General features: G+C 40.2%; 1 protein-coding gene and 1 pseudogene across 1 annotated transcript in view; both read right to left on the minus strand.

The window, feature by feature from the left end:
• Positions 1 to 14025, minus strand: part of SNTB1 (syntrophin beta 1) — a 276011-nt gene that overhangs the window by 100412 nt on the left and 161574 nt on the right. Inside the window, exon 3 of the mRNA XM_015145928.3 lies at positions 6946 to 7153. Within this exon, the coding sequence (XP_015001414.3) occupies positions 6946 to 7153 (208 nt within the window). The remainder of the gene's footprint in view (positions 1 to 6945; positions 7154 to 14025) is intronic.
• Positions 9113 to 12183, minus strand: LOC106999916 (condensin complex subunit 3 pseudogene; annotated as a pseudogene).

Below are 14025 nucleotides of genomic sequence, written 5' to 3' on the forward strand. Positions count from 1 at the left end.
AGTCTTGATTTAGGGATGATGCAAGCCAGGGTAGCCCGGACAGTAGTTCTATTTCTCTCTCTTATCAGATGGGAGTTCCCTCAGGTCAGAGACTATTTTCTCCCTGGAAGAAGCAGTGAGAAATTCTGACTTAGGTAATTTTTTTTAGGCAGATGGTGGGGCTGATATGCTTAGGGGCTCCAAAAATATCTCTCTGTTAATTACACTGTCAAGATCTTGATTACAGCAGCCTGTTTTCTTAGGGCCAGGGCTATTTTACATTCACACTGAGATTCTTCTAATGTAGGTGGGCAATGTAGCTAGAGAAAGAAATCACTTGGTTGGTTCTAGTTACCTGGAATTAGGGGGGATGAGTAAATTGCTGTTGTTGGAACTGAAAATTAATGGTGATCTAACAAATTATGTAAGAATATGGACTATAATATATACATACGTGTGTGTGTGTGTATATATATAGAGAGAGATATCAATATATTCACATAGATAAATAGGTAATTAGATAGGGATGAATAGATAGATACAGGGAGGTAGAGAGATTGAGAAATCGCTCAGTTCTGCCTTTGCACAGTAGTGCTGGGTAATAAAAATGATTATGAAAGCTGAAACCACACTAAGCAATCTTAATCAGTTGGAAAAATTAGGATCATTACATGACCTTTAAAACTTTTTATCAAAATGTTAAAAAGTGTCTTACTGTCAGTTTATATACGCATAGGGAGATGAGAAAAAGAGTAAATGTTTATTTAGTCATCTCTAATTTAAAACATTAGAAGGATTGAACAGAACTTTTCGTCTTCTTCTCATCTAACTTATAATATAGAACGAGCCTTTTTTTTTTAATGCTTTGGCAAATTGTCATCATCCTTTCTAAGTTTGGATCAGCTAGCAACATTTTATCCTTTGCACTTTCAATGATGTGAACTATCTCTGAGAGTTCCTTTAATGTGAAGTTTTCACAAGTGTCACCTCCTCTGGGGCATCTTCATCCTTCATCACAGCTACAGTCTTCACTAACGGGTTATACGTTTACCTTCCCTAAGTTCTTCTGGCGGCTATCTAGAACAGTATCAGTGTGAACATTCCCAAGGGCAGCTATTTCTGCTATCATTCCATTTACGTTTGATGCAAATTTCATTTCCAGTATTATCACTTTTTGTACCTTTGCTGCACTGTCATCTTTGTGGGACAACTCCCTCTTTCTAGGATCCATCCTTGTGAAGTGTCATATGGATTTGTCACTGGGAGACAGGGAGGAAAGGGAGTTATCTCCTTTGCTGTCTGCGTGTGAAGTGATTAACAGAGGTGCCATGGCCAATCACCCACAGACTTTGAAAGAAGTGATGTGATTGGTCACCAGTCAGGATGTACATCTGCTAATTACATGGTGGAATTTGTGAACTGAAGACTTAGCAATAAGGTCTGTACTTTGTGAAATTACTCACAGTTAATATGCCTCGGTAGCAGAAACTTGAACCATTTTGTTGAAAGACTGGCATATCTAATTAAATAGTGATAACTGAAATTCATAGAGATGTGTGTGTGTATGTGTATATACAAATTGCCTTCCCCTAATCTGCCCTATGAAATATGATTTCAGTCTCTGTAGGATCTGTTGTTTGAACTTTTATAAGACAAAATTAGGAAGGAAGAAAAGGGAGGAGGATTACTATGTGGAAGATAAAAGAAGGAACCTAACCAGAGAGACTTGGTTGATTGACATAGTCAAGAATGGAAGAGAAGGACAGAAAGGAGAGAATCTCTCCTCCTTGTTTTTCTTCTTTTAGAGTCATGAGAAGAATGGAAGCAGTTGAAGATATAGGATGTATATGGATAGGAGAGATGAGAAGATCTTGGTAAGTGTCGCCCGGCCTAGGTATACAAATTTCCCCTTCGTCCCTCCCTCCCTCCCTCCCTCCCTCCCTTCCTTCCTTCCTTCCTTCCTTCCTTCCTGACGGAGTCTCGCTCTGTCGCCCAAGCTGGAGTGCAGTGGTGTGATCTCTGCTCACTGCAAGCTTTGCCTCCCGGGTTCACGCCATTCTCCTGCCTCAGCCTCCAGAGTAGTTGGGACTACAGGTGCCCGCCACAACTCCCAGCTAATTTTTGTATTTTTAGTAGAGACGGGGTTTCGCCATGTTAGCCAGGATGGAAATTTCCCTTATTTTCATAATTTAAAAGGATTTGAATTATCTTAGTATGTCTTTTAGCTCTGAAACTGTGCTTCTGGTCTGTGATACTGCTCTAGATGGGATTGTTGGAGGCATTACTCATAAGGACAGATGTTTCCTGGGCCCCTTTATAAGGTCAGCTTAGTGGAAAGTGCTGGACTTTGGAGTTAGAAAGAGAAGCTCAAATTCTAAATCTACCGCATACTAGAGGAGAGATCTTAGAAAAGTTACTCAAATACTACAAGTTTACCTCATTGGATTTGGATTATTTGAAGCATATTGCCCATAATAAGTATGAATTACCAACTTCCTTTTCTCCAGTAACGCCATGGGGAGGCACAACTATTTAAACGCTCCCATTTGAAAGAATACGAAATGGAAATTAATAAAGCTGATACCTGAACTTGCATCTCAGAGCTCCCATCTGGGCTTTTGTTTTGCTGTGTTGTGTTTTTGCATATTTAATCTGACAAGAAATAGTTTGCAAACCGAGATAACAAGGGAAAGCAAAGGGAATGCCTGATGAACTGAGCACAAAATATAACTCAACAATTCTGCTGTGTCCCTGTTTATTACTGTTTTTCTAAGTAGCAGGAGAGTCAGAACTTAGCTTGTTTTTCTCTTATCTGAAATGTAACGATAATTGTAAAAGGATTAGATGAACTAAGAAACAAAGATTGGGAAAAATGTGTTTGGGGCATGACGCATTTTACAATTCACAGGAGTTAGTGGCTCATCTTGGGCCACATGGGGGCTTGCAAGGAGTTAAAAGATTTGAGGCTGGCTGGGCGCGTTGGCTCACACCTGTAATCCCAGGATCTGGCCGAGGTGGCCAGATCACCTGAGGTCAGGAGTTTGAGACCAGCCTGGCCAACAGAGCGAAACCCCATCTCTACTAAAACTACAAAAATTAGCTGGGTGTGGTGGCATGTGCCTGTAATTGCAGCTACTCAGGATGCTGAGGTAGGAGAATCGCTTGAACTCAGAGGCAGAGATTGCAGTGAGCCAACATCACGCCACTGCACTCCAGCCTGGGAGACAGAGTGAGACTCCATCTCAAAGAAAAAAAAGAAAGAAAGATTTGAGGCCAATATGGACATGGGAAGGGCTTTACATTGATGTACATGACCCATCTACAGGTGACAGTGCTCACAGACGAAAGCAGATTTTCCATAATTGGTAGCCAGGTGCAGTGGCACACACCTGTAGTCCCAGTTACTTGGGAGGCTGAGGCAGAAGGATTGCTTGAGTCCAGGATTTCCAGCCTGGGCATCATAGTGAGACACTGTCTATTAAAAAAAAAAAATCTTCCATAATCAAGTTCTAGTCAAGGTGTCAGGTCCTCTTATCACTTTTCTCCAGGATGAACTCTCGCTTCACTTTAGATCAGTCTCTGGTCTTTCCCCCCAGTCCCCCAACAAGCCATACTAACACAGGCCTTCCTTCTTTCTCCTCTCTTGGAGTGCAGGGAAATGTCTCCATTCACTCAAATCCCTGTCATTTCTCAGAAGCCATTCTTCAAGTCTCCTGACTATCTCATGAAGAAAAATAATGTTAATACTAAATTTTCCTCCTGTATAGTGTTGAGGAGATTTTAAGATTTGCACTAAACGGAAATTTAAAAAGGAAGTTGTTGTTTCATATTTTTTGAGTTCACATAAATGCCACTTCTAAAAACTTGAAACTAAATTAAATATAATCTGTACAACCTTGTCACAGAGTGACTGTGATAAATTTACAAAATCAAAATATAACAACATAGGAAAAGACAAAGAATGTCAATTTAAGATAAATTACAGCTAGATAGATATAGGATCACATTTTATGTCTTTACAAATACCAAGCGAATTCATGGTATTTATGATAATATAAGAAAGGCATCGTATTAAGGATTTGCCATTCATTGTAACATTTTGCTAAAAACCATTCATATATCTGCACACCAGGATTCAGTATTAAATATTTATTCAAAAAAATCCAGTTTGGATTTGTTCCCTTAAACTTGATCTATGGTAATCTTCTGAGAAGCGTGAAAATGAAGACAATAAAAGACATTCTTGCTTCTTATAATTATCCATGATCATTACTGCTCTTACAGATACTCTGCATAATACCCTTAAGGAGACCTCTGGAATGATGATCTGAAATTACATCATAAGAACAATCATATGCTAAAAACAGGAAGAGCTTTATATGCACATTTATTACTGTTCCATGAGAATGTCTAATAATATGTCTGCTAATAATTTGGGATAAGCAAAAGGCATGAGACAAATTATAGGTGAGAAAGAGTAACCTTTGGAAGATTTTTTAATTTCATGAATAATGGTAATGATTTTAAACATAGCTTGTATTTAAAGAGATGAGAGAAAAGTACCTCTAAGAATTAAGACCATCAACTTGGAAGATGCAAGATTGTATGTGTTGGCCAGCCTCCCTCTGCCCCTTCAGATCCAGTCTCTACCTTTCCCATCCTTCTCTGTACCCTGGGAGACTCACCTTAAGAGTGCATCCATGGGGCTTCTTGCCTCTGGCTTCCAGCCAGCTTCAGCCTTTGGAAGACACCAGCAGGGGGTCAGTGGGCAGGGGTTGGCAGGGGCTGCATTTCTCTTCCAAATACCACAGTGGTAGTAGGTGGCACTTTTCTACAGCTAGAAGCCTCCCTAGTCTCAGGTAACTGCTGCTTCTCCTTGCCCTTTCTGGTCAAGGGATGGTAGTGGCCTCTTACTACTGTTGGCCCTGGAGTTCTTCTCTCTCTCTTATTGGTTTTCCAAACCTTGGCTACACCTTATAAATTATTCCTGCATTAAATCCTTTCCAATTATCCCTTTCAACCTTCCCATCCATCTGCTGCCAGGATCCTAAAATATGTGCTGTATCTCCAAGTCCACCCAGAACCTTAACCAAGTGAGAGCATTTTTCATCACAATCAGCTCCTTCTCTTGTTCTACAGTAAATGTTGGTTGCTTTTGCTTCCCTGGTATCCATTGCTTGTTTTTCTTGCACAGCACCTGATTTTTTCCATTAGAGAACCACCCCTCCTCATCCTCACTGCAAATGACTTAGGTGAGGCTGATTTCAGCACTAAGACTGAACAAATTATCCAAGTCAACCCAATTAGACTTATAATCTCAGGACTTGTGTTGGAACAATTGGGGCAAAGAAGCCATTCTTCACTGAGACAACCAGGAGCAAAGAAAACATAAGCCTGGAACCGTCAGGCCAACTAAAGAGGAAGCCTGGTAATAAACTAATGAAAGGACAGGGAAAGAAAGAGATGGAGACTTAGACTTAATACATTATTTAAGTCCCTGGATCCCACCATGCCTGAAGCTTATCTTTGGACATTGCAGTTATCAGAACCCAGGCATGCCCATTTTGCTCAGGCTAAATTGAGTTGAGTTTTCTGCCACTTGTAATGGGAAGATCCTTGACTATCAGGCCCTTTCCTAATAAAAACACATGCATTTGAAGAGAGTAGAAAGTGGAGAGTGATAGAGATGTGACTTTCAAAATCGTATCAGCCATCCAGATTTATGGTCTTGTTTTCTTCAGGAACCCTAACACATAAACTCATGAAAGGCTACGGGTGGTTTGTGTTTATTATGAATTTGGATGCTCCTATCACCTGCATTGTCCCTTTGGTTCTTTGAAATCTCTGAGAGATAGGACAATACCAAGTCAAACAACCCATCTGGTGTTAAATTGTTAGGCTAAGACCCAGGCATGATCTGCTGCAAACAAAGCACAATGACGGAAAACAGCCAACTGGTGTGTTCAGGTATTATTCCAGGTGCCATATGACCGGGCCTTCTCAGATGACAGAGTTCTTTGGCAGGAAACGTGTTATTGTGACATTCACTATTCCCATTTACTGTCTATTAGAAAGTGAGTCACTGGGAGGTCAGATCATCCCCAAAGTCCAGCGTTCCTGAGCACTCAAGGTCAACTTCAAGGGACAGCAATCATATGTAAGGACAATGGCAAAGACTCAATCCTTTGAAATAGAGAGAAAGAGTAACTCCCAAGAGATGGCCACAAAGTGAGTTTTACTATCTTTAACATATCCCATAACTTGGGAAAAGAAATCAGGGACCGTGTTAATATGACCCAAAGTCTTTTCCACAGCAGCTGTCCTCTCTGAGACAGAGGCTAAGTCTTTTTATGTGTTCACTCCCTCCCCGACTCCTGCCTCGCACTGTGCCTCACAAAAATAGGTGCTCTTTAATGATGGCATTAAAGAGCGGCTGGCTTAACAGCACAAATAAAATATAAGGTAACATAAGAAAAGAGCCAGCTTATAGTAATTGCTCAAGTAATCCTTGCTGTTACTTGTAAATGTATAATTGAATCATCTCAAAAGTGTCTGTGTTATTAACAAACAGGCTCATCAAAACCCACACAAACCCTTTTGAAGCAATAATTTGGACTTCCTTGCCTCCCAAAGCAACAGCTCTGTTCTGAGGTTGAGTTATTTTCCCTTCCCTTCATACATAGAAGTTAAAATCAAACTATTCCTCAACTCACTCGTTCATCCATCATCCAACAACCTGGACCCCGTGCAATCTGCCACATGTTTAACTAAATGCAGGTAATCAAATTCAATTAAGACAAAACCCCTGTATAATGTAAAGGCCTGTAGCCTGCTGGAGAGGGATAAGAAATCCACACAGACTGTGAATGAGAGAATCAGCCTATGGAATGAGATAACTTTAGTGGTTATGAGCGCTGGGGGAATCTCGGGAAGGATGACTATTATAGAGGAAGGTATTTTTCTTACCTTTTCTGCAAGCCAGCCAAGATGCCTAATCTCTCGGCTCCCAGCAATGCCTGTTTTCCCCAGCTGCTCTCTGACCTCAGCAATCACTCGGGTCAGCAGGTCATTAACGTTGGAATGGATGGCACTGAACCATGCCTGGGCAGTGGCTGAGTCCTTGCTCCTTAGGATCACTGTGTGCTTAGCATCTGGAGAGTGGATTTCAAGCTGCCTAGAGGAACATAGAGAAAAGGGTTAGAAAGTTTCCTGGCAGGTCCTGCTTCGTCAAGACCTGGGCCACAAAGGTGAATTAATTCTTTACTCCTATTTTTAGACTTTGTCAGTTTCCCATGGGATGCCTTAATGGTCCCGCTATCCATTCATTCACTCATTAATTCATCCACGCATATTTACTGGGTGCCCAAGTACTGGTCTACATACTGGGAACACAGCTGTGCAACCACCAAATCACCTAAATTAAGGTTATCTGATTTTCTTGTTATTCAGCTGATTTGCTGATTAGTAGTATCATATCGAGACTTCCAAACTGTGAGCTGATACTAATTTGCCTTACTTCTTAATTCACAGAGGATTTTAATAATATACTCACATCCTTGCTGGTGCTGGCAGGAAACAGATTGAAATATATCTAGCCACATGCTTAATCCTGCTGCTCAGTGTTAATCAATTGAGAATATTTTAGAATCGAAGATGACCAAACTTTGCATCTTTTAGGAATTTTGTCTGTAGCACATTTAGCGTCCACTTAATCCTCAGACCCATGGTGTGAAGGTGTGAATTGGCTTAGGAAGGGGTAACAACGGGGAGAGAGCACTTAAAATATTATGTATTTAAAGTCCAGGCCCAGCATGCTGGCTCACGCCTGTAATCCCAGCACTTCGGGAGGCTGAGGTGGGCAGATCACCTGAGGTCAGAAGTTCAAGACCAGCCTGGCCAAGATGGTGAAACCCTGTCTCTACAAAAATACAAAAATTAGCCAGGCATTATGGCAGGTGCCTGTAATCCCAGCTACTCAGGAGGCTGAGGTGGGAGAATTATTTGAACCCGGCAGGCAGAGGTTGCAGTGAGCTGAGATCAAGCCATTGCACTCTAGCCTGGGCTACAGAGTGAGACTCAGTCTCAAATAAAATAAACTAAAATAAACTAAAATAAAAATAAAAGTTCAACGACAAAGCTTATGCCAGAACTCTAATTGGATTACTGAAGAAACAGAGAAATCTGTATACTGTAATTGTGGTAAAAGAAGGAAATTCTCAACAGATACTTTATGTCATTAACTTTTTATTTTGAAGTAATTATAGATTAGCATGGAGTTGCACAAATAGAACAAAGAAGTCTGGGATGCCCTTTACCAGTTTCCCCCAGTGGTTATATTTTACCTCCTGTAGTACACTATCAAAACTAGGAAACTGACATGGGTACAATGTGAAGGTGTAGTTCTATGCCATTTTTTCATGTGTAGATTTGTGTAAACCCCACTGCAATTACAAGGCAGAACTACTCCATCACCACAAAGCAGAGATCTTTAATCTCCCCCGCAACTACCCCTTTTTAGTCGTGTGTCCCCCACCCCCACCTAGTTGTTGTCCCTAGGCAACAACTAACCTGTTCTCCGTATCTGTAAATTTTAGATACTTTTTAATTGCATAGAGAAAAAAAAACCCCAATATTCATTCATGTGTATATGCAATAAATATCATTTATTCATTCATGTTTACATTAGAATGATACAGGGATTTGGAAATTCAAAGCTGAATAGAATTATCCATTTATTAACTTCCTTTCATCCCTTAATAATCATGCTATTATTCACTGAGAATTTACTATGTGCCAGGCAAACTTTTAAATCATTTTATATTATTATATATAATGCTTCTAATAGCCCTATGACTGATATTATTAACCCCCCCTTAACGGAAGAAAAAATTGAACTTTGGAGAGAGAGAGAGAGGAAGAAGCAATTTACCCAAGGCCACACTGTTGGTGGTGCTGGGATTCAAACCCATGTTTTTTTTAATTTTTATTTATTTATTTTTTAATTATTATACTTTAAGTTCTAGGGTACATGTGCACAATGTGCAGGTTTGTTACATATGTATACATGTGCCATGTTGGTGTGCTGCACCCATCAACTCATCAGCACCCATCAACTCGTCATTTACATCAGGTATAACTACCAATGCAATCCCTCCCCCCTCCCCCCTCCCCATGATAGGCCCTGGTGTGTGATGTTCCCCTTCCCAAGTCCAAGTGATCTCATTGTTCAGTTCCCACCTATGAGTGAGAACATGCGGTGTTTGGTTTTCTGTTCTTGCAATAGTTTGCTGAGAATGATGAAAACCCATGTTAAATAGGCTCAAAAGCCTGTGAATTTAAATACTATACCACAATACCTTTCCTTGAGATTGGACAATGTCCTATGGGGGGCATTCACTGACTTCTGCAGTGATGTGAAGTGTAGTATTCATCATCAACAACCATGCCCAATAATGTTCCACCTAGCTCCTGAGTTTCAAAATAACAATTTTGCAGATGGCTTGAGAGTTAGAAGACCCAGTGCAACTTGGCTTCATTAACATTTGAAACCAACCTTTTACAGTGACTAAACCGTTTTACCACAAGCATAAGTTGTAGAAGAGGGAAGGTTTGGAAAGTGGGATGTCACTAGGAGAACTTTAGCCATAATTAGTATTCTTTTTAAGGAATTTGCAAAGCCAGTCTCCCCAGTGAGATACCAAAAATTTTATGTGATGGAACAGGGAATTCTTTTGGTGACAACTGTCCTCACACAGAGGAAAAAAATCTCATGCCTCTTAGGCATATTTCAAAAATATGAGTAATAAATCTAAGGTGAGAGTTTCCATTCTCTCCCTAAGTTCTCACTCTTCAGTAAAGTTGCAGAGCAGAATACAAACTAGCATTCTCAAGAGCATCAATGAGAGCTTAACTTGTTTTTCTTCTATATCTTTAAAACTTTATTTTTAATTGACAATGATGGGCTGGGCGCGGTGGCTCATGCCTGTAATCCCAGCACTTTGGGAGGCCGAGGCAGGCGGCAAGGTCAGGAGTTCGAGACCAACCTGGCCAATATGGTGAAACCCCATCTCTACTAAAAATACAAAAATTAGCCGGGCGTGGTGGTGGGCGCCTGTAGTCCCAGCTACTCAGGAGGCTGAGGCAGGAGAATCGCTTGAATCCGGGAGGCAGAGGTTGTAGTGAGCTGAGATCGGGCTACTGCACTCCAGCCTGGGAGACAGAGCGAGACTGTCCCCAAAGCAAACAAAACAAACAAACAAAAAAACAAAAAAACAAAAAATAAAGACAATTGTGGTTATTAACTGGCTTCTCAAGTTATTCTACCAATATTCATTATTCTGGGAGTTTAAAACATGCAAATACTTCATTTACAATATTTTCTTTTGAAGGCCTTTTTAAAAATTTCGACAAGGGTAACTTTATTCAAGCAAAGAACTGAAGATAATTTTAAAGAACTCTACCTCCACCATCTTTCCTAACTTAAATCTTCATTGAGAAATTGTGCAAGATTAGGTTTACTTTTTTCCAGCACTGCTGTTTTGGCTTGTCTTGGTAGTTTCATCTTCATTTCTGATTCTGGTTCTAGAACTTCATGGTCACTTTCAGAGTCAGCCTCAGCAATCTGATGTCTCCTCTTCATCCTAGCTGAAGCTGTCACTTTTCTCTGTCCCCTGTTAGTCTTTTGCTGACTAGATTTTGATGCCAGGGTTGCTTTTACATCCCTAACAAGAGTCATATGTACTTCCTTATTCTTTTCATCTTCATTTTGAAAAATAGTTGTAGTCAAGTTGGCATCCTGTGCTGCTTCAGGCTGGTCACCAAATTCTTTATTTCCTTTTTGCCAACTGAATCTTGATTTTCTCCAAAGCTTTCAGACGTGCCCCATCCTTTACTTGCTCCAGAATCCCATTCAATAGAACCAGAAGATCTTTTGCAAGATGGCTATTGAGTTCTAAAGAACTCAATGCTTTTATAGAGACCCGCATTTCTGGTGAGCATGGACTTGTTAAGATCTCACGGCAAATTTTTATAGCCAAACTGTCATGTACTGTTAAGGCCTGATAATCTTAGGAATTCTTGGCCTGAGGATTTAATCTGCTTGTTCTCATCAAATCTATAAGTAACTCAACAACATTTCTGATATGAATTTCAGCTAAAGGAGAAGATGCAGGAGCACTGGCCAGTGTTTGCAGGCTTGGAAGAGAAACTTCTTCAAAGCATTCCTGATCAGTCCTGCTTGCATAAGCAAACATGGGGGAGAACACGCCTAGGCAATGTCGAAGTCGAACATCCTCTTCAGTCACAGGACTCTACCATTACAAAATAAGATGGGAAAAAGTCCTGCTGCTGACCCAAAGCCCAGAGAACATCGGCTTGGCTAGTCCTTCTATGGCTCCTGTCCTAAGTGTAGATACCTCACTATCTAAGAAATCAGAAAGGAGTTTCAGAACATTCTTCGCTGTAAGGGCCTTTTCAACTTTTTATGACTCTTGCTCATCAATCACTGTTTATCTCTGCACCTTCATATTAAAAGGCTTTGATTTTTTAGGTTTAAGTGGTTCAACCCCAAACATTATCAGCTAGTCAAAGATTCCCTTTAAAGCACTTATTTTTATTGTGACATCATCAATTTGCAAAACTTGCAATGATAACACAAAGTGTTACATGCAAAATCCTGATTCTGTAGTCTGCAGCTCCCGAGCGTAAAACAGCCAGATTTCTTACTCTAGGGTAAACATGTATTATCTTAGGAAGAATAAAAAATTCAATGATCCCATTCATGGCTGCACTTATGCCTGCTGAAATGGACATCTGCTTCAACAGTTCACAGCATAAGACATTCTATAATGTTTCTGCGTCATTCTTCTCTATGTGGACTTCTTTAATTTCAAATTGCTCTGTCTCTTTCAAAACGTTTCTTTTGACATCTTCTAATGCTTTTATTTCTTCTTTTAATTTTGATGCCAAGTGAAAATCCTGTAAGGTAATATAATTTTCCAAAGCTTCTTTGGCTTCAATACACTTAACTTTTATTTCAGCCATCTTGAGTCCTTTCTTTCTTGCATCAACTGGGTCATCATAAACACCAACAGTAATAATGGGTACCCCAATCTCTGAGATAATTTCTGTTCTCTTATTATCATCTATAATAATGTGCAGCAGTCCTTCAACAAGAAAAGGAACCATGGATATTGGGGTTGTGGGTAGAGTAAGAATCTCCTGTCAAATAGCCAGGATTTTTTTTCTTCCTCCTTCTTCATTCATATCCAAAGACTTAATAATTAGAATCAATTGTCAATAAAAAAAAACCTCATGACTTTTAGGTTCTTTTCAAAGAAATGGGTAATAAATCTGGGGTGAGTTCACTGTCTCCCAAAGTTCTCACTGTTCAGTAAAGTTGCATAGCAGAACACAAACTAGGATTCTCAAAAGCATTGATGAGATCTCAGCCTGCTTTTCTTTCCTTTCTTTAAAACTTTATTTTAATCAACAATGGTGGTTATCAACTGGCTTTTCAAGTTATTCTATCAATATCTATTATTCTAGGAATTTAAAGCATGCAAATACTTCATTTACAATATTTTCTTTTGAAGGCTGGCATTTGTTTTCAAAGAAACGACATATTGGGAAACAGGACTCCACAGGTATCACACACACACAAGTGATGCCAGCAAAAATGAAAGAAAGAAAACAGAGTATTTTCTTTGTTGGGTTGCCAGCATGGCCCTAGGATAAAGCAGACTTGCAAACAGAGGTATAGGCTAGTGATGCAGACGCCCGTTTCTTCCAGGGTTTGACAGTGCTTATCATTATTATTAATTTTAAAGTAAACTTTTAAAGTATAACCTACAGACGGAAAAGTGCACAAATTGTAGGTGTCCACCTCAACTGTATTTTTGCAAAGAGAATATATTCGTGTCACCATCACTCAGATCAAGAAATAGAATATTACAGTCATCCCAGAAATCCCTTTTGTATACCCTTTCCAGCTCCTGTCCTCCAATATAATCACTATTCGAATTTCTATGGATTAACTTTTGCCTCAGGCAAAAATGGATCAATGGATCATTTTTTGTTGCTACCTGAAGTGTAGGGAGGATCTAGGACAATTTCTGAGGCAAAGTTGAAGTACCAGGTCCCATACTTGTTGGCAGTGATTCACAAGGTGGGACCACAGACCAGCAGTATTTGCATGCAAATTATAGGCTCCCACCTCAGGCCTACTTAACTAGGAACTCTGGGGATGAGGTCCAGCAATCATCCTCCAGGAAAATCTGACTCTAGTCAAGTTTGAGAAGGGCTGTGCCATAGGTTCATTTAAAAAAAAAAAAAAGACTGAGCTTGGTTGTTTGCCAGGCTTCCCAATGGCTGAGAGGGACATGGAATGGTGAACTGAGCTTCCCCCATCAGTTTTCAGAGGAAGAATACAAAAGACACAGAGCAGAGAGGCCTGTTGCTTTTTATCATCAAAAAGAACAGCAAGGTTCTCAACCAAAAGTATTCTTCAGATATCCTTTAATAGGCTTCTTTTTAAAAAATCATTCAGTTAAATATAAATGGTTGGACCCTATCCCAGTCATACTGAGTAAGGTTCCAGAGATTGAAGCCTGGGCATATGCTTTAAATGTTCCACAAATTTATATAGATTAAACACCACCGCAGGCCTCTCTGAGGCCAAGCTGGAGCCCCCTAATGAGCTGCGCCTATTGGTAGTTGTCCCCAGAAGAGTAATACAACAAATAGTTCCTGGAGAGTATGTTAGCTATGGACTACTGACTAACAAATTCCCTCCAATTAAAATTTGGCTTAAAATTCCAGGCCAGCCACAGTGACTCATGCCTGTGATCCCCACACTTTGGGAGGCTGAAGTGGGAGGATTAGTTGAGCTCAGGAGTTTGACACCAGCCTGGGCAAGTAAGGAGGCCCCATCTCTACAAAAAATTTAAAAAGTAGTCAGGCATGGTGGTGCACACCTGTAGTCCCAGCTACCTAGGAGGCTGAGGTGGGAGGATTGCTTGGGGCCAGGAGGTCAAGGCTGCAGTAAAA

Source organism: Macaca mulatta, chromosome 8 (assembly GCF_049350105.2).
Source record: "Macaca mulatta isolate MMU2019108-1 chromosome 8, T2T-MMU8v2.0, whole genome shotgun sequence".
In the NCBI taxonomy this organism is placed as follows: domain Eukaryota; kingdom Metazoa; phylum Chordata; class Mammalia; order Primates; family Cercopithecidae; genus Macaca; species Macaca mulatta.